This window comes from Cryptomeria japonica, chromosome 5 (genome assembly GCF_030272615.1).
Source record: "Cryptomeria japonica chromosome 5, Sugi_1.0, whole genome shotgun sequence".
Classification (NCBI taxonomy): domain Eukaryota; kingdom Viridiplantae; phylum Streptophyta; class Pinopsida; order Cupressales; family Cupressaceae; genus Cryptomeria; species Cryptomeria japonica.
Window position 1 is genome coordinate 114,260,825 of NC_081409.1, and position 22,418 is coordinate 114,283,242.

General features: G+C 38.7%; 1 protein-coding gene across 2 annotated transcripts in view; it reads right to left on the reverse strand.

The window, feature by feature from the left end:
• LOC131067068 (uncharacterized) overlaps positions 1-22,418 on the reverse strand; it is a 76,750-nt gene that overhangs the window by 37,604 nt on the left and 16,728 nt on the right. The window contains exon 3 of one of the 2 annotated variants that reach the window (XM_058001996.2): positions 12,394-12,483. The exons of the other annotated variant lie outside the window; for it this stretch is intronic. Coding sequence (XP_057857979.1) covers positions 12,394-12,483 — 90 coding nt within the window. The remainder of the gene's footprint in view (positions 1-12,393; positions 12,484-22,418) is intronic. 2 annotated transcript variants of the gene reach the window in all.

Genomic DNA, 22,418 nt, shown 5'->3' on the forward strand with positions numbered 1-22,418 from the left:
CACATGGAGCCAGAGGGCATGCCGTGCCAGCATCACCGGTCACATTAAAAAGTTTACCAGGCATAGTTTTAAAAATAAAAAAGAGAATACATCATGATATAATAAAATGGCATATGCCATTAAGATTGCATAAGGAATTTTCAGGCCACAAAAGGACTTCTAAACCATCAAAACAATAAGCTAAAAAGCAACAAAAGAAAAATAGTTAAATATTACCAGTGTACCATGGGATGTGTCCCCTGACTTTTCAGGCTGTCCCAAACATCTCAAGGACAGGGATGAAACACCCCCTCCCATCTCTTTTTTTTTCTCCATGGTCTCTGAGTTTACAAACATCCCAGGAAACCTTTCCCTATTTTTTAGGTAATTTGGGGAAGTGCACGTCCCTGCACAATGGGGCCATTCAAACATACCCTCACACTGGGGCCATGTAAACACTCCCTTCACACTGGCGATGTCCTTTGAAAGCATCAAGGACATCTTCCATAGCAGAGGTTAAAAAAAAATTTAAAGAGCCATAAAATGCATTTTAAAATAAATGAAAACACTAACGAAGGGCCTACCAATGCCAACCCCTACCTTAATACAACACCCAAACTCATAAACAGTCAGTTTGCAAATTTCTTCCCTTCTTTGCTCTATCCACTCATCAATATTATTGCCACATGTATCAACTCTACATTTTCTTCCCTTTCTTCCATGCAGTTGTAGATTTTTCTGAAAAGTCCAAGAATACAGAATCTAACTTCAAAATTTTATATGTGCAAAGATTGGACCCCTTCAACATTTGAAAATTAGGTTGGTCAAATGGGCAGCGGTCAAGTGCTAGATAGGTGCAAATGTTCATATGATGATAACGAATTATAGTTTTAGCACCAGTCAGACCATATGCTGCCACCAGACCTCACTGCCATTGTCTCAGTCCTTTCATGCAAAGAGTTCCTTAAACCAGTTAAGGACAGATTTGCAACCCATTTCAATTTAATCAAGATAATGCTTTACTTGTAGCCTTGTAGGTGAGTCAATTAGGCAAATGGGATCCAGGACAGAATAGAGGAAGGGTGAAGGAGTTGTGAGAATCATTGTATCCCTTGTATTCAACTTCGTTAAAAAAGGGTACCCTACTCCAAACCTTGAGGAGATCTATAAGTACCTTGCCAAATGAAAATCATGATTTGTGAGATGTAAGAGACCCCACCTTGCATTCCATCACAATCATAATCAGCTCATTATTAAGTGAAGGTGGACAGAGTTAATCTCCTTTACACGTGACCATACATGCAATGAATACTAAATGATTGGTGGAAAAGCCAAAGCAAATCACCTTCACCTCCTTCTGATCAATGCGGCCATGTTTAAATGGGTGTTCAACTTATCCCAACTCCACTTAATAATAAGACTATAAAGATGAGTAATCCAGTGATCAAAAATCCTATTATCCGGGCAAAGAGAAGCACTGAATAGGTAAAAGAATGTGAAACAGAAGCCTCCCCCACCAAGATTCTTGAAGATGAATTTTAAAGAGGCTGCAAGGTGCGACCCACAAAAAAGCTACAGCAGGATTTTTTTTAAAGATGAGGTTGAAATTTCATCGCAGGGGGATCTTTTTTCCTTGGGGCTAAATCTTACAATGAGGTGACATTGTATGAGGTTATTGAGGGCCTTTACACGGTACGAGTGAATGGATTTCAAAATTTAATATCGGAAGGTGACTTTGAGGTTGTTATTTTGGGTCTGAACAAAGCAGCATGCAACAACTTTAGTGCCTAAGATCTCAAGGTGTTTGGATATTTCTTTCTCTTTTGGTGTGCTATATCATGATTAATCATCTTGTGTAACACAACAGTTGGTGTTGTCCCCAAACATCATTTATACAAGCAGATTGGAAACACTTGAGAAGGGCTGTTAAAAAACTTCTTTCTCATGGCAGATGGTGGTTTGGAGTGGCTAAACTATTGCAGGTTTACTTGGCCTAGCATTGGTGTTTCATTGGTTGTTGCAGGAGGTAGGAATGGCAAAGGATTGTAAGAAGGGTTCTACAGAATCCTATCTTGAAGGCTTTATGTTGCTTCGTCGTCTTAAAGCAACCTTTGATTGCTCCTATCCAAGAGATCCAGATACGATCAAGACCATCTTGGGTGCAAAGGGGGTATAGGATACTGGCAAGAGGACCAAGGACATTTTTCAAGCAACTTTGTCAGCTTGGTTGAATACAAAGATTTCAAATAAAACCTTAAGAGATTGAATTAGTAATCTATTGATGCCAAAAGAAACATCAGTTACTCTTGTAGCAGCCTTCCCTCCCAACCTAATCTCTATACGTGGAGGTAGAGGATTTGGATGTTTTGCACAAGGCCCTAGCGTTTGGTCTTAAGAGTCCCCACATCTAAAGACGGATTAGATAGTAGATCAGCCACAACTTGTGTGATCTACAAGATTTAAGATTTTGAGACTCAATGCAAGGTGCTCTTAAACAATATTACAGCTGGAATAAAGGAGATAGTATTGTAAATCTCTACATTTATAGTTTCACTAGGTTGGGCCCCTATAGAAACCCTATAAATTAGTGATCAACAACCATAATCAGTTTTGTCTCATTTAGAATGGCCTTCATCACACCAAGCATGGGGTGTTGGAATCGTTTGCCATTGCGCAAAAAGCTCGAGCTATCAACGCCCGACACAAACGCCAGATTTAACCCAATCCACAGATGGCGGTTAAGCCATGTCACGAGTCCCCAAGGAGGTTCTGACCACCAAGTCAACAATCTCCCCCTCAGCACTGACTGAGCCTTCAGCACCCACTGAAGGGAGACTCGAACACGTGACCCAAGGCTCCAATACTAATTGTTGGAATCATTTGTCGTTGCGCCAAAAGCTCAAACTACCAACGCCCTATACAAACGCCAGATTTAACCCGATCTACAAGAGGCGGTTAAGCCATGTCACAAGTCCCCAAGGAGTTACTGACCACCAAATCAACATGGGGCCCCTATCAAAACCTTATAAATTATCAAAAATAAATGTGATCAACAACCAGAATTAGTTTTGTCTCATTAACAATGGCCTTCATCTCACCACACATGCTAACATTGTACTTATAGATCTCTCCAAGGTCAAGGGTCTTAAGAGTCCCCACATCTAAAGAGGGAGCAGAGAGCACATCAACCACAACTTGTGCGAACTACAAGATTTAAGATTTAGGGACTTGATGCAAGGTGTTCTTAAACAATATTACAGCTGGATCAAAGGAGATAGTATTGTCATGCACACTCAAAGAGTGCAAACCTTGGTGAACAAGGAGGCCAAATAGGGTTAAGGGTCTATTGTGATGTGCAAGAAAGTCCATCTCAACTCTAAGAGCAAAATCCATGGGTAAAGACAACATCAACTGTATGGAATGCAGTCTAAAAGGAATATGAGTCGATGATTCATTACAGCAGTTATTTGTTTGTCTTGGATGCAAGGGTGTCATCTGGATGTCATAGTCATAAGCAAGTAAAGTGTTTATAGGATCTATTCAAAGAGTAAGCAACAAAGTGAGGAACTCATCAAGGAATTTCTATATCATAGTTTAAAAAATCTGGCCAAACCTTGCCTACTTGATAGTATCATGAGAAAAAGCACAAGGTGAGTCATAAGTTTACTTGTAAGCATGGTTTGCACAAAGACTTGGCAAGTTTTGCACAGAGACTAGACAAATAAATCACGAGTTCAAGAGGAAAACTCACCTAGAGACACAAATACGGTCCGTGGCTAAAAAAGAATCAAATAACTTCATCTTTTCACAATTTCTTCTTTGAGCTCACTCCTTCAACACATTGGCAACATCCAATGCATTTGCAAGTGATTTCAATAGATTTTGCATGTATGTAACATAACAATGTCCCTGCTTGTGTTTTATATTTTCAAATTTTTATTTTGCCTTTCCCTCTCATTCTAGGGTTTTATTATTCTCATTTTTTTGTTATTTAGCTAGCTGCTAGGGTTTAACTTCACATTTTATAATCTTTAATTTTATTTTATTTTTATTATGCTAGGGCTTCAAAATTCATTATTTTGTTTTAGCTATGGCATCAAGTGGCATGCCTAGGGATAGAACCCCAGGGGAAGAAAGTAGAAACAGGACAAGTAGTGTGTAATTACAGTGGGAAGAAGATGATAGGCGTCACCCATCTCAAATATCATCTGGCATGGATCCATGGAAAAGATGTTAACACATTGTGATATGGTAGAGCCTGATATTATACAAGAAGTTATAGCTCTCCTTTCATCATGTGAGGAGACGAAGTGCAATGAATATCAGCAGATGCAGCAGCGCGAGATGTTATACTAATCATGAATCTGATCATATATGTGCTATGACATTCCACTAGACACTATGATGTTTGATATTTGAGATCATACATATTATGACTGTTGAACACTTGAACTTGAAACTAATAAGTAAATAATTATGATCAATGTTGTGTAATAGTGACTATCATTCAATATATGAATGGAAAAATACTTAGCAGTTCTCTAAATAAAGTTTTATGCATAGTTTTAAGATTGTTTTGTACATACATGTGTCCTTTATGTAGAGAAATTTTTAGCTAAGTTGCCAAGTCCAAATCAATGTTGAGCCTGCCAAGCTTTGCCAAGTTGAATTTTTTTGATCTATGGTCTGTAAACCATATTTCTGAGAAGAAGTTGACCTCAATATTACCAAATCCAGTTGGATCTGATTAAAATCTGAACTGATCTGGTTCAACTCTGGTCAGATTCATAATTTTTGAACCAGCCTGATAAAGAGTAATATGGTCTATCAGAGAGTTAGGTATACAAAAAAGTAAAATACCATTAAAGATAACACACAAGTAAAGTGAATTCGACCTCAAATATTAGTAATTTTGACTAGTTAAGATATAAATTATACTAATTGCCATAAATGGCCAATCAGTGTAACGAAGACTAATAAGAATGGCATATAATGCAATAAGTTATTTCAATCCTCGTCTAATATAGCATTAGATAAAATAAAATATACTCAAGTTGCAGTGCATGAACAGAATTTGCTGCAAAGATGATATAATAACAGAACCTGAAAATGTGAAGTTAGTGTTCATCTTTCTTGTTAAGCAGCTTGGTATTTTGCAAACCCTGCCTTGACATAAGTTAAACATTAAGAACCGATTATTTCTTATTAATCAAGGCAAGCTCAATTTAACCTCCAAAGTAGTACTTTGGATATGATGATTAGTTAGTGTTGTGACCTTTTTTCACACATCATCCCATTGCAAATGGGGACCCTCCTTTTTTCCTCCTTTATAGGGTTTTTGTTGGAGCCTTGCGACCTTCCGGCATCAATATTGCCAAGATTGTTAGTTTTGAATGGCCTGAGTTTTGAACATTATGAGTCAGTGTGTGCAAGCCATAGTTAAAACAGAGTCTAGACATCGTCATTGTGTCCAGAAAGCCCAAAGGACGAAGAACGCAACTGATTTGAACGAATTCAGACAACTTTTCATTTTTGTAATGTTTGCTTTTTTTGCTTTTTCCTATTTTTTAGGGAGTTTTGTTTTTGGCATTTTTAGCTCGATCCCTGGGATGGCTATTTTTAGAAAGTTTTCCCTATTTTTTAGGAATGTCTGCTTTTTGCTTTTTCGAAGTGGGGACCTAGGATTTGCATTGGTACCACTGACCTGCATCGATTGCAATCGAAAATTTTCAAGTTTTGACCCAAAAGGATAAGTTCCTACATTTTAGGGGTCATGGCACTTCGGATGGGTTACCTGAGTATGGATTTCAAATATCATGTTAATCTGGCTAAAATTGAAGAAGTTATCAAATTTTGAAGTTTTCCAAGTATTTTTCTAAGTTTGGCTAATCATGTTTGGTGTCGAATGTTGTTCCAGGAACTCCAAAAAGTCTGCCCAAGCAAGGTATGGTGGTACCTCAAGCTTCACCAAGTCCACCCTACTCTTCATAGCATTGGAGCATGAGTGAATCAAGTCCGCCTTAGGACATAAGCAAACTCCGCCCAAGGTAATGAGTGATGGTGCCTAACTTCAACAGAGTCCGCCCTCCTTGGTGCAAGGAAGTTAAAAAGTCCGCCCTCCAAGGTTCCCAAGATGAGTAAAGTCCGCCCTCCAAGGTGCAAGGAAGTAAGCAAGTCCGCCCTCCATGGTTCTTAGATTCGGTAAAGTTCGCCCCATGATGGAGAGGGAGACTCGCAAAGTCCGCCATGTGCAAGAAGGAAAGAAGTGAAAAATTCCGCCCTACTTTGCAATCAGCAGAGCCTAAGTCAAACAAAGTCCGCCCTCCAAAGGATCATACATCAAAGAAAGTTCGCCCTATCATGAAGAAAAATCAAAGTCTGCCTTTGGTAATGGTGCTTAAGTATCTCAAAGTCTGCCCAAGAAGTGAGGGAAATAACAAGGTTAAAAGATTCTCAAGTCAAACAAAGTCCGCCCTCCTTCAAATCAAGGTGCATGACATCAATAAAGTCCGCCCTGCTGCAAATGAAAGGTGCCTAAGGTGATCCAACTCCGCCCTCACCATGGAGCAAGGAAGTGATGAAGTCCGCCCAAGGGTATGAAGGTAGCATGGTCTTCGTTCCTACTTTTCCCAAGTCCGCCATAGGGAATGGTTACAAAAAGAACAAGTTGTGCCAAGTCCGCCCAGTGGTACATGAAATGAGCAAAGTCCGCCCTAGGACGAGGACATATGAAGTGCACATTAGAAGAGAAGTCTGCTCAAATGAAGAAGAATGACTTGTTAGAAAGGAAAGAACCAAGGAAATCCGCTTAGAAAAAAAAAATTGGTTAAGGTTAAGGTGCACACATCAAACAAAGTCTGCCTTGGGAAGAAAGTTGAAGGATCCAATGCAAGGTAAAGTCCGCCATGAGTCATGAAGAGAGCAAAGTCCACCTTATGCTGCAGATGAAAGGTTCCTAACTCAAAGCAAGTCCGCCTAGCAAACAAGGAATGTGGCATGAAGTTGATGAAGTCCACCCTTGCCATGGTGTCAAGAGTTAGTGAAATTTGCCCAAGGGATTTAGAAATGCCATGTGAAAGGTTCCCAATTTGAACAAAGTCCACCATGAGTGGAGAGTTGAGGTGCAAGGAAGTGATAAAGTCTGCCCTATCAAGAGGTTGAGTGCACAAACATTACAAAGTCCGCCCTAGCAGGAGTAAAGTGGTGCACAAACTTAACCAAGTCCGCCCAAGTTTGGAGGTGATAAGAAATCATGAAATCAATGAAGTCTGCCCTCATGAGGAACTTGCTAAGTTTGGAGAGAAAGGAATATTCTCGAGTGATGTCAGTAGGATTTGATGATGAAGTTTGAACTGAGACCAAATTAAAACATTTTTTCAAAGAAGAATATTGCAGATTTGGTTTGAATTGTGAACTGAAAATCAATTTAGAAAGTTGCATTGGAAAGACAAGATGAAGATTTAGAACTTGATAGTAGTGACAAGTCAACTAAAGACTAAATTAGAAACATTCCTTGCAGATTTGAAAGACTGAAGATGAATTAGAAACAGATTTTAGAGAGATTTCTGAGTTTCTAATTGAGAATTCGAACTTCAACACAAATACACTTCATTCTTTCATTTTCTCACATGAAGTTCGAGTTTTGGATAGCAAGAGGAGAGAGTTTCTAAGAGGTTTTGTGCAGGTTAAAAGGGTTTTTGAGAGATTCTTGACTGTTTTGAAGAACAAATTCACAGATTTTCTGGGACAGACCTCTGATTTTCTATCTTAAGCGGGCATCTTTCCCCTTCTTTCTCATTCTTTCGAAGGTGAAAATGTGTCTTGCGAGCAGAATATTGGGTTTCTAACCTGATTTTTTTTTAGAATATCCAAGTGTCGAGAAACCCCATTTTAAGGCTAAGTATTGGAGAAAGAGTGAAAATCATGATATACACTCTGCCATCAAACCTTCAAAATTTACACTCAAATATAGAACCTTAACTTAATTTTCTTTTGATTTTGCAGGTTTTGGATGATGGCTGAACACGATGAATGTCTGAAAAGCTGAACTTTAGATCACATCAATTCATATTTGCGAGGAGTTATCCAGAGCTTTTCACCCTCCTCCCGCACAACATAAATTGGCAGCTGAAGAAGACGGGATCATCACAGAAAACACGAATGGAGTTTCGAGCCAAATTCAGAGTTGAAGACAGGTACACAAGTGAGGTTCGTCCAAGCATAAAGATGGCCAAAATTTGGCTAAGTATGTGAAGAGCTACTATGACGAAGGCCTAGAGGAATTCTTCTCCGAATTCAAGGCACTTGAAAGAATCTCAAGGCATCAAAAAAGAAAAGTCCTCAGACTTGATGAGAAGAATTTCAGACTTCTTGAGGAATTTCATCCATACAACTTCTTGAAAGATTTCATCTCCTGAAGAATTTAAAAAACAAGCTCCCAGACAGAATCAGATGATCACAAGAAGAGATAAATTTCCATACTTAGACAATTTCTTCACACAAATTGGAGAATTCAGAAAAGACATCCAACACGCTGAGGTGGCGCCTCGTCATCTTCCAACCAATCAGATTGTTCCAAGTCAGCATGTCCAAGTTCAATGAACCTGACTTATCCAGAAGCTTCTAGAAGGGCACACTTCACAATGCAACAACCTTCGATTTTCATTGTTGGTTCATATTTAGCAAGATGGACAAGTGTCCCCAAATGTAATTTTCTCATTGGTCGAAGGGTAGTTAGTTTTGGGAAACCCCAATTAGGGTTTCAATCTTTCAATCTGAGCCCTTGATCATTGTTCGATCTCAATCGTTCATTGTTTTTTGGAAAACTATATAAGGTTGCCTCCTCTCATTTGGAGAGTGAGGTTTTTGATATATTGTTGCGTGAAGGTCGTTTTACAAATAATACATTGCATGTGCGCTTTCTCTTAAGGCTTTGTAATCTCTATTATTTGAGTGATTAGCATGGTTTCAATTTCCTCAACACATTAATTAGAAGTTAATTTAGATTAGCATTCAAGTTGTTAGAGTTGAATGAAGGATTTGATAAGTATTAATTAACGATGTATCTCCGCTCATACTTTTGGTGAATGGATGATTTCCATTTCATTGTGCAAAGTTAGTCTGATCCTATCCCCTGTGTATGCCAAAACTTCGATCATAAACACAACCCATTGAAGATTGCACCTGCTTTGTTTAGTTGTCCTTAGTGTGGCAAAGCAAAGTGTGGTTTCCCGAGAACACCTAGTTAATACCATCTCTGGAATTCTTAGGAATAGATTAAAACTTCTAAACCCTTGTCTCTTTTTAGTTAATCATGATCCATGTCCCAAATGATAGAGATTCATTGTCTAAACCTTCATTGTGAATTGAACAATCCAAGCGTAAGTCCCTTTGTGTATTACCAGCAAAGCACAATGCCCATTGATCTTATCCACATGTCAAGACCTGACAAAAGAAACCTTGGAATTGCCATATGATCTTCTAGTTTTTCAAGAGAGGATAAATTATCTTTGGGTACTTTATTCTAATGTTTGGAAGATGATAAAACAGACACCAACAGTTAGAACTAGAAGCTTATCATCATCACTAACGTTTTCTTTGACATTCTTGCCAGGGTTCACACTAATAGGGTTAGACAAATATGACAGCATGTTGATAGGGTTGAACCAGCTACTTTCAATATAAGCAAGTAATCTTTTCTCAGCATCCTGCTGGCAGTTAATAGATATGAGTTGTATATAGAGAGAGGCTGATGTCATTTTATTGGCATCATTGTGAAGATATTGTAACGATGATAAGTTATAGAGAGAGGCTCGTGCCATTGTAAACACATCATGTGAAGATATTGTATTTAATTTGGCTCATAGTGGGAGATAATTTGGAGTAATTCATCTCATAAAGAATGTAGTATAGTGTAACCTACCTCAGGATGTTTAGTTCAGAGTATATTGGTTATTTGGGGGCATTGATACTCTCCATACATCTCGTGTTCTAAATCTCACTTTATATTTATGCATAGATTTGTTACTGTATGCTTGGTTCTTTACATATCTACCAACTTTTTCATCCATCTGGTAGGATTGCAGTGCTCTACGCACTTAATTTAGTATCACACTATGTATGGTATTCTGCAACACAAGCACTTGTTCTTGCTGGTAAAATATCCATTATGCACTTCAGGTCCATAATTACAGTTAAAAAAGTCTTATAGATATGTATAATTCTTCCAATATAAAGCATGATAAATTCAACTTGTAACCAAGATTCAATGGAGGGGAGAATCATTCAGATGTTTATACTTTATAACTTTAACATTAATAGTAATAAATTAATAATAGATTCCGTTTGTATGATTATCATGGTATAAACATCTGATTTCAAATTGAGAAGCACATAGGCAATACTGAGAGGGGTGGGGAGGTGAGGGGCGATGGGGTGGTGGGGCGGGGGTGTGAATCAATATTGCAGAAATTTAACTTTTTAAAAATTATACAGAATGACAACAAGAATAACCACAATGAGTAAAACACCAGATATCTCGTGGAAAACCCTTTCAGGTTAAAAAAACACGGCATTAAAAGACTTTCATTAACTTTAAATGGGCTCCAGCCCAGATTACAAAGCAACAATCAAAAGAGAGCACCAACTCTCCTCTCAGCACCAACTGAGAACAGCAGAGGCTCCAAACCCCATACAAATGAGAGCACCAACTCCCTCCAATACACCAACATTGAGAACTCAGAATTACAATTATTAGAACTGCAATTCAACATCAAAAATACACTTCCGTCATCAACAATATTTTTTAGAAACACAGATTCTGAATCAAAACAATCCCAGCCTCCATCACATGCCCAAAAAATATTTCTTCAGCACGATCACTTAACACACGCACAGCTCCCTTTTTTAATTCAAAACAAACTCCTGCTGTAAAACTAATCTCCCACAATCATTCACGGTAGAACCAACATAAAAAAAACTCTCTGTGAAATCCCAGTAACAAAAAACAACTCAGCAACATTTAGAAATTCACATGACTGTCTTTTTCAAAACACACAAAATCTGTCTCAAAAACTCAGGTTCGTTCCCATTTCAGATTCCTCCAGAACGCAGCATCAAATCAAGTCATCCCCCCCATCATAACACCCCATTGCCATAATAAAATCATCATCTTTTTTTAAAAATGCCCAGCTCTCTTAATTTATGAAGACCCAACTCCACTACTTTTGAAAGTCGCCGCCCAGCACACCCGCAAAATTCTCCAGCCATCTTCAGTTTCAAACGAACATCATTGAAGGCAGACATTAAAAAAAAATTGAAAGACTGACAGCCACGATCTTTCTGAAGCGGATGTTGCTCAGATAAGAAAATCGACGACTTCAAAATGAGATGAAATTCCTGTCTACTTGTTCAATCAGATTGACTCACACACACATTACAAACGGGTTCCAGAAAAAAATTAAACAATCCTTCAGGAAGACCCACAAAAGCTTCCAGAAATTCATGCCAGAGGCTATTGAAAACTTCCAGAAAGTCTAATTTAATACAGCATCAATTTTTGTGACCCACAAATCTTTTTGTTTTCAAATCGTTGCAGGAGTAAATCTGTTTTGCATTTATTTTTAGTAACCCCTGACTTGCCTCAAGAGATCATGACCATGTGAATTCATTGACTTGGCATTGAACCAAAAACGCCCAGCACTTAGAATTAGAAAAACACCAAAAAGAATATACCATTTCGGGTGTTTTCTGAGCATGCTAGCCGTCAAACTAAATACGTCTGCCTTCCTCAACTCAAAAAGCTTAAAATAGAAGCCATAACGTCTGCCGGTAATAAGATATTTCATATCTTATAAATAGCACATTAACATGGTCGAAAACAAAATCAATAGTTTCGTTGACTATTCAAGGATGACTTGGCATACAATCTGATTGAGCAGCTGACAGATGGACAAGCAAGCGCACAAATAGCTTAAGCTGACACATAACCAGCTAAGTAGACATACACTCAGCTCAAGCAGGCAACTAACCAGGTGAAGTAGACACACAAGCAAGTGAAGCTGACAGCCAAGCAGCTGAAGCACACAAACAGGTAGCTGAAGCAAGTAAGCAAGCAGCTCAAATCACATCTGATGAATAATCAGCAGCTTAGCTAATATTTCATTCCAATTCTCTCTTTACAAAACCTTCACAAATAGCCTTTGACATCAATGACAAAATGTCCAACACAAATTGCATTGTTTATGGTAATTTGAAAAACAAGCACTTGTAAACATCTTAGACATCCATTTTCATTTTGCACTTCAAGTTCAAAGCCTAATTATACCATTGTAAACATCGATTCCTCCTATATCATTAAACAACAAACACTAGGTCAACGCCTGTCCATAAAGAGTCAATAGGAAAGAATAAAACCTGAAGAAGAGCTAATGCATTGCAAACACGATTTGATGCACCTGCTGTTAGAGTAGGCGGTGACAACATCGGGTAAATAGATACAATTTCCTGCAAAAGTTTACTATTTAAGTAACAGAAGTTGCCAATAGAATACTGTCTTCAACTCCCCATATATAAGCTTGTCAAATAGAAAACAGAGTGATAATCTATTATTCTAGGAACAAAATGGTTGTTCAAATGATTAATATAAATTGTTTATATACAAGATTATTTAATCCATAAACAAATGACACTTTTGCCCAAATTGCTGCCTTGAGCTATATAAATGTAGAGCATCATGCCATTGAGAATTTAATTATTCTGATAAGAGGCAGGTACACCACAATCAAATTACATTCTGTCTAGATTGAAGATATTTTTCTCAAATGTCTTGATATCATTAAATAAAGATAAAACAAAATGTTAACATATTTAAAGAGTATATAACTTTCTTAACATAGCTATTTAAAATTTTCTTCGCGTTTTCTTTAAGACAATTTATTTCATATTATCATTATGAATTAAGATATTTATATGTTTCGAAGTGTTGTTTACCCTTGTGTGTTGTTTTCTGCTAGCACATAATTACAAGAAACCAGGTCATAAGAGAGACATCAATCAAGGCCTAAGAAGATAAAAATGTTGCACAATGTTTTCAAAATATTAGAACAATGAATGAATTAATGTTTTCTGTCAGTTGCATTGTTTGCAAGAGGCATATTGAAAATTACAAGAAATGTTTGAGGAATAGTTGAAATCAAAACTGCGACTATTTGCAAGAGGCATATTGAATGTTGCATGGGATGTTTGAGGCATACTCAAACCGAAGAAACGCTAGGTAAAGAGTGAACAACAATAGAATAGTAGAATGTACCAACAAGGAAGCACCGATGTCAATAAGCAAGGAAGAGAAGATAAAGACAAATAATTGAAATGGGGGCCAAAAATAGAGAAACTACAGTTAAAGGGATGAAAACATCACAAGAAGATAAAAATGGAAAACTGTAGAGGAAAGCAGAATTAGAATATAGTTAATCAAACAAAGGATAGCGAAGTTAATGTAGGTAATTCAGAATGACTGAGGTTCAATACAAAAGAGAAAACAAAGCAGGGCAAAGAAACAGAGCAATGAAATTTGTGATTGGAGATAAGAATAAAGATTGGTAGGGAAAGAAATTTGATTAATGTCCATGGGCAACCAAAGTAGGTCAATGGAACTTGAGAGTAAAACAAGCAGAAATAACATGAGGGAGCAGAAAGAAGCTCAAAGAAGAAGCTACAAGATAAAGCTACACTAATAGCACAACAATAATAAAATGTAACTAACAAGGTGTAAATCAAGGTTGGGTAACCTAAAGGTGTGTCAAGATAATAAGGCCATGTATTACAAATGGTAGAAGTTACCATGAGAAAAAGAATAGCAAAGCCCAAAGAAATAGGGCTAATGAAGAACGTGATTGGAGGCAAAGGCTCCCTAATCTGAACTGCAGGAAAAAGAAGCACCCCCCTCATACTTACCATTTCACAAGATACTTCCATTTCCAAGTGTTGAAACCGTAACAAGATGATCCTCTAAACAGGTACACATAATTTTTACATTTTTTTATTTTAATAAACATCACAATGAAGCCCCTAAACCTTTTGTTAATAAAATTATGCACATCTGATGAGTAGGTCCAAAAAATCTTGAATTCCACTTCCACTAGCCACCTTTGAGAAAATGAGAGATAAATATAAAACCTGAGAAAAAGGTAATTTGTTATAACTTATATTTCAAAAATCTTTTCTTTTCCACAAAGTTGAGTGCCGGTGGATCCCTATCAAAACACCTTCTCACACTGAAACCTAAGAGATCAGCTATTCACCATGAACCAAAAGATGGATAAAGATTATATCATTGGTCTAGACATCAATAGTTTTCCAACATCCTTTAAAAATTTTGCAGTCTCTGGCTCTACTCGCAGGAAGTCGAGCTCTCACATTTGAAAAAATCAATTTCATGTTGGCCACAAAAAGAGAAGAGACAGGCACAAATGGGAGAATCCAATTGGACAGCCAAAGCAAAGGAAAGTTCAACTTTAAATCACGATGCAACCACAAAGTCAAATGTCAATACAATAAGAAAGTCAAGCATGTCAAGAAAGTGTGTTGGAAACAACAATAGGAACTACACCACAAGAAGCTATTGAATAAGGGCTAATACAGCAATAGTTGAAGCAGAGCAAGACTCTGAAGAAATGTCTGTATTCATGGTGTCTTCCCAAATCAACAATGATGCAAACACTGCACATTCCATAATTCACCTACCACAAAGACCTATATGTTAAATTCATTGTTGATTCTAATCATATATATTATATTCAACTTGGTAATGGTACATCCATAGTAGCATTACATTTACACAGCATTGATCCATAGTTACATAAGTTTAAATGTTAAAAGCATGACAAATTGGACGGTAAACCCTAAAACATGGCTGAGTTTTTTTTTTTAAAAAGGTGAAAACAATGTGGGTTAAAAACATAGGTTATTGAATAACAGTATTTTTTACACTTCATTTCAAAAAAAAGGGTTTGATCAGGTCAAAGATGTGTCTATTTGTCTCGGCTTGCCCCCACCATGGCACTCTTTAATCACAATCACTCACATGTTATCATCATTGTATGCTTGTATCAGTAGACTATTATCATTTTATGCTTGTATTGGTAGACCACATAAAAAAGATCACAAGAACATATTAACTATTAATCAACTTATTGATGTCCATAACATTCTTATGGATTTTGCAGAGAAAAGTGTGTTGTGACAAATGTCAAGTAGGGAAGAATGCTCGAGGCATTGGGCAAGTGTGTTGTAATGGCTAGTTGATATTATCGCTATGGAGAATAACAGAATCATCTTGTCACATGAGAAAAAAGTACAATTCGACCTTCAATATTTAGCCAAATTGAGTAGAACCTACATGGCTCACAATTTGCCAACTATTGTGAAGAAGCGGGATGCATGTAGGGTGTTTGTCTTGCAAGCAAACAAAAAGGCATTTCCTACTAAAGGTGAGTAACATGCATGGAGGCTTTTAATCTCATTCATGCAGATGTATGGCAATTATCCTAAAAATCATCCAAATTTAATGGGGGCAAGTTCACTTTCAAGCAGCTCAAGCACTATCATGAGATGGAGGGCATTTGAAAACAGCCAACAGCCACATACACTCCTCAGCAAAATGGGGAGGTTGAGAGACAAAACAAGACAACCATGGAGAAGGCCCAATGCATGATGCACAACAGAGGTGTGTCATATAGATAGAAGGATGAAGCAATTAACACAACAATATATCTCAATAGAAAGTCTTTTAAGACATTTTCATATTTTTGGTTCAAGTGCATATGTTTTAATTCTCAAAAATAAGACGGGTAAACTAGATTCTATGAGCTATAAATATTTCTTTGACTAAAGCGAAAAATATAAGGCATAGTGACTCATTCATATTTCTATTAACAATGTCAAGATTAGTTGAGATGTTAATGTAAATGAAACAAGACCTTTATTTGATAGTTCTAATCAACAAGCAACAAGTGACATGTTAGGAACTAGTGTTGTGATTCCTTTAAAAAATGAGCACTCTAATTCTTCTTGTACTCCATCATAGTCACAATGTGTCAATCTCTAACTAATATCACTACCATTCCACTAGTTTATCAACAATAAAAACCTAAGCTGGCTTATGCTCAAGCGATGGTTACTTCACTTGAGGAATCTTAGAAACCCAACCAAAGAGTACAAAATGGTTTTATTCCACTCTCAAGATGTGCAGGAGGATGCCATTCCTAAATTAAATGCACAATCCTAGCAAAATAGGAAACAAAATGTTGATTAAGATGAGTAAATTCATTTTGCTATCTTTTGATCTTTTCAAAATGCATCCAAACCACAAGTATGCAAAATCTTAGGGTAGCCCTAAATGGGAAGCTACCATACAAGTTGAGTATGATGTCCTAATGAAGAATCATACCTACAAGTTAGCAAAGTTGGCTCTAGGTAGAAAAACTCATTGGGCTCAAATGGGTGTACAAAATCAAGTGTAAAGCCAACAGTACTTTGGACAACAAATCTCCTCTTTTGTGAAAGCCTATTCACAATAAGAGAGAATAAACTATTAAACGATTCCAAGTATCTAGTAGTGATCATCTAGATTACAAGTTTCTTAAGCCTTTGTATGAGAAGAAACATGCTTCATAAACCTAGCATACGAAAATTGATCATCTTCAAGTTTCTACATTTAAAAGATATATATTGGATTATCCAAATCCCTTTGTCACAAGCAGCAAAGATGACGACGTGACAACTATTATCTATGTTGATGATATTGCCATCACAAGTAATAAGGACATTGCACTAAACCAAGTAAACCTTAGTGGTGTCACTTTTGACATGACTAATCTAGGCCTCCTATAGTACTAGTTGAGTATTAAATTCCAACAACATGACCATTCCATTTTTATGCCTCAAGTCAAGTATGCTACAAATCTTTTAGAAAGGTTTCATATGACAAATAGTGAGCTTTCCACTACACCTATGGAGGTTCAGCTGAAGTTGTCATCACAAGTAACACGGCCATTGCACTATAGCAAGTAAATCTTAGAAGTGTCGCTTTTGACATGATTAATCTAGGCCACTCACAGTATTGCTTAAGTATTAAATTCCAAAAACATGACAATTCCATTTTCATGGCTCAAATCTGTTGAAATATAGCTAGGTCGTATCCCTTGATTGCGCCGACCTAGCTTGGTAAATGTTTGATGGGCCTACTTATGTGATTATATTATGTAGCTTGTGAATGTTAAAGAGCAGGCCCTATTTGGGCGCTCAACTTGTGTAACTTGAAATTGGGTCTGGCCCTAAATGCGCATTGTAACTTGTGATTCATGTTGGGCCCTAAATGGGTGATATAACTTGTTGATGTGATAGGGCTGACCCTATAATGTGTAACTTGTAATTATTATGGGTCAGACCCTATTTTGTGCGCCAACTTTAGATGCCTTATAAATTTACTGTAAAGGCCGACCTAAGTCAAATAAGATGTAAATGCTCATATATATTCAAGGCAATGCTAGCATCAACACAACATATACACACTTAGCGAATTACCTCTGCAAGGTTAGCGAACTTCTATTGTATGTGATCTGCAATTTCCTTCATTGATCAGCATCCGTGATCAGCAAATCTGGAGTTGCACTATAGGGCAGTGAATGCTTATCAGTCAGCGATTTGTCTACTAGGCTGGGCGAAGATCTTCTGTGCTGCCGAATTTGCCTTAGGTCTGCTGGAGCGTGTCAAGGCTGCCCAAAGGCTGTCTAAGTTTGACAGCGATCTGCACATCACCCTGACTTCCAAATTAAGATAAGTTTTGCTATAGTTGATTTATGCCCTACAAGGGTAAACTTGTAATCTGCTTAATCAAATCAGATCTGAGATTATTGTTCCTCGGTTTTTCCTCCAAGAGGGAGGTTTTCCCAGGGTATCATTATGTTATGTGTGCATTTGTGTTTTCTTGTTCTTTACTGTCAATCTGATTGCTAAGTTTAACATAAAACTAACATGGTATCAGAGCGGGTTCCTTCTATAAAGCCTAATAGCTTGAAGGTAGATCTTGTATCCTTTTTTTGCAGACTGGGAAATCAGAGCAGGTAGCACAAAGAAGTGTTGAAGAAGACTAGCATGAATGCAATTCTATCAGGCTTATCGCTCTACTCATACAAACTGGGAAACGATTCACAACTATTGATAGCTAATGTCATGCAGTGTCCAGACTTCAAACCGAATCAACATGCTCCTGTGGCGAGGGTATTTATGAAGTGCTTATGGATGAGAATGGATTCTGAGTGATGGCGAGGGCTGAAGGCCATGCAGCCATCATCAAATAATTCAGTGTGATCTAAGTGGATGGTTATGTTGAAAACTAACTTATAAGAGAAGTATTTTTGAATTTTTCATGTTGTTATCAATTCATTGGATAGTGAATCATGTATGATAGTCTTGAACTATTAGTAACGTCTCTTAAATGCTTTCAAGACGGACTGGGGAGCATAAAGATGATGATTGTATTCAAGAGAGGAAGGTTTTGAGACATCCTATGAGGAAGCATCACAGGCTAAAGACTAAGAGACATAGCTTAGTTGGTGATACTACGATCACGTTCAGCTTCAGAGGAAGCTTGTTGTATTCAACTTCAGAGGGAGCTTGTTTGTTGTTTCAGCTTCAGAGGAAGCCATATCCTTGGTTAAGGCAATCTTCCGGGAGAAGATTGAGATGAAAGCTCTCGGTTAAGGCAATCTTCCGGGAGAAGATTGAGGTGAAAGCCCTCAGTTAAGGCATTCTTCTCTAGGAGAAGTCTGAGGTTAGAGCCCTCGTTCCACCCTCTGCAAGTAGGCATGGTGGACCCACCCTCTGCGGAGTGCAAGGTGGTAGTTTCTTTGAGGTGTTAGACCTCTTCCACTCTCTGTGGGCAATGCAGGGTGCATCCATCCTCTGCAAGTGTGCATGATGGGTATCATGAAAGAGTGCATGATGTATATTGAATTCATCCTGTGCGGGCATGCATGGTGAATATCATGGAAGGAATCCATGATGCATTTTGGAACCATCCTCTGTGGGAATGCATGATACATATCATGGAAAGAGTCCATGATGCATAGTCACGATGTAACTTGATTATTAAAGGGATCCTTGCGAGATTTTGCCAAGATCAAGCGCACAATGAAAAGCCTAAAGAGAGACAATAGAATGACAAGAACAAACTGTATTCTCATCAATATACAAATGATCAACTGGATTAACCAATACAATGAATATGAGCCTGCTTATATAGGCAAGGCCATATGGATATACGAGCACACAATCATGACATGTGGCTCAATGAGAAACAAGAGTAGGTAAGAAATACTAGGGGTAGGTAGGAGAAATAATATAATATTCCACAAGAGGTGGAGGCCCCATTGAATGTGAAGTGTAACAGCAAAATAAGACCACAAAAGATGGAATTTTTCCTACAAGCTATATCCCTATGTGCACACTTCCCTAAGTGTCTCATATCCAAACTACGAAGAGATGCATTATCCTAAGTTAACTTAAGTGTAATAATATCCATGATGAACATTTATTTACACCAACACCCCCCCGTAAGTGCAACTTAGGGGAATGAAGACTCAAGTCAACAATGCAAGATGGGTCCCGGCTACTAGGCCATGATAAGTACCCATGTACAATATGAAAATGCAAGCAAACCTATGCAATGCAATCTCTCACAAACGGAGAGAGGGAGAAAACCCGGTGGGAAAAAACTCCCCCCCAAAAGAGAGATGAATGTACAAAAGACTCTCAAAGAAGAAGGACAAAACCTCAAAGAGGAAAAAGTCCCCCCATAAGAGAGTAAGGAGAAATCAGCTGACCCCCCCTAATGAGACATCCCGCACCCCCAAGAGAGCTCGCAAATGCTGGAACTTACTCTCGATGAAAGGTTTGGTGAATATGTCTGCAACCTGCTCCGTTGTAGGACAATACTCCAAATCAATGACCTGCTCCTGAATCAGCTCTCGGATATAGTGCATATGAATCTCGATGTGTTTGGTCTGCTGATGTTGGACCGGGTTCTTCGAGATTGCAATAGCACTCTGATTGTCACAATGTAGAATTATCGGTCGTGGAGTGGTGAACCCAAACCCTGTGAGAATCTACTGAAGCGAAATGGTCTCAGTCGTTGCGTTAACAGCTCCTCAATACTCAGCCTCAGTCGAAGAGAGAGCAATAGCATGCTGCTTCTTGCTCTGCCAACAAATGGGGCCTGAACCAAGGTAAAAACTGTAACTTGAAGTAGACTTACGATCATCAAGATCGCCAGCCCAATCTGAGTCTGTGTAACCAACCAAGCGAAGTCCTGTGCCTATCGCATAGTGAATCCCATAGTGATGTGTACCCTGGATGTAAAGAAGGATGCGTTTGGCGGCTTTCCAATGACGCTCATGTGGTTCCTGCAAGAAGCGGGAAACCATGCCAACCGCAAATAAAATATCAGGGCATGTGTGAGTCAAGTAGATGAGACTACCCACAAGTTGATCATGCAATGTGGCATCAAGTGGTGGAGAAAAGCACCGAGCCTCAAGCTTGACTCCTGAAAGAAAGGGAGTCGGTGCAGGCTTACAATCAGCCATGTGAAAGCCTGCACGTAGATCAAGAGCATACTTGGACTGCGATAGTGTAATCCCGGAAGGTGACTATGAAATCTCTATCCCGAGAAAGTAGTGCAAAAGACCCAAGTCAGTCATAGCAAATCTATCATGCAAAGCAGATTTGACCCTGCTAATGATGGATGCGTTGCTCCCTGTAATGATCAAATCATCAACATAGAGCACAACTATCAAGTGAGAGTCATCCTGTCCCAAAATGTAGACATTCGGATCGGAATGACACCTAGTGAACCCTGCTGAGAGAAGAAAGGAATCCATCTTGTCGTACCAAGCCCTGGGGGCCTGCTTAAGGCCATAGAGAGATTTCCTTAGTCTGCAAACCAAGGAAGAATCCTGGATGAAACCCTGTGGCTGCTCCATATAAATCTCCTCATCAAGATCCCCATGAAGAAAAGCACTCTTCACATCCTTCTGATGTACAGCCCAACCATGAGCTGCAACAATAGCAAATGTAAAGCGAATGGAGTTCATCTTGGCTACGGGCGCAAAGGTCTCAGTATAGTCAACACCTGGAACCTCAGAGAAACCTTTCGCAACAAGTCGAGCCTTATACTTATCCACACTACCATCCGCTGCAAACTTGGTCCGATAGATCCACTTACATCGAACCATCTTTCTCCCCTTAGGGAGAGGACTAACTCCCATGTGTTGTTCCTCATCAAGGAACTATACTCTTCCTCCATAGCTTGGTTCCACTTAGGATCCCCTGATGCTTCCCGAAATGTATGTGGATCGGAAGCGGTAGCAATGAATGCATGTGGAAGGTCTTGATGTTGTGATCGAGTCCTCCGTGTATCTGAAGGATCCCCGACAAGAGAACTCGCTAACTCAAGTGTCTGTCGAGCCCAACGAGGTCTAGGTGGAGGTGGAGAATGAGGCTCCTCAACTGCAAGTGGACCCTGCGGAGGTGTAACCCTACGAGTCGGAGTTGAAGGAATCTCATCATCTGAATCACTGGCATCACTATCCACAATGGAGGAAGGTGGAGGAGGTAGAGAGGCTAGGCTAGGAAAGCTTTCCTCAAAGTGAACACTCCTCTCAATAAACACCTCATGTGTCTCACGATCCATCAATCTATATGCCTTAACACCCTTAGGATATCCAACAAATATGCAAGTCCTACTCTGAGGTTCCAGTGCCTTGTGTTTCTGCGGAGGTATGCGAGCCCATGCGAGACACCCAAAGACTCTGAAATGTCTCACAATCGGTTTCCTACCAGCCCAAGCCTCAAAAGGAGTAATACCTTGCAAAGCTTTGTGAGGAACCCAATTTTGGATGTTTGTGGCACAACTGATAGCCTTTGCCCAAAAGGCGGGATAAAGAGAACGTGCATGTCTCATACACCTAGCCATTTCTTTGAGAGTTTTATTCTTGCGCTCTACAACTCCGTTCTGTTGTGGAGTGTATGCAACAGAATGTTGAAGATCAATCCCCTCGAATGTACAAAAATCCTCAAGTCTTTTGTTCACATATTCCCTTCCATTATCTGTGCAAAGAATCTTGACCACTTTCCCAGATTGCTTATCCACACGAGTCTTGAAGTCCTGAAATCTGTCAAATACTTCACTCTTATGAATAAGAAAGTAGACCCAAGTGAAGCGGGAGCAGTCATCAATGAAGGTGAGGACATAGCGGGTCTTACTAAATGAAGGTGTTGGAGATGGACCTACTACATCGCTGTGAACAAGTTGAAGAACTTCCAAAGCTCTCCAAGATTTCCCCTTATGAAACTTCTCCTCGGGATGCTTGCCCATGGAACAA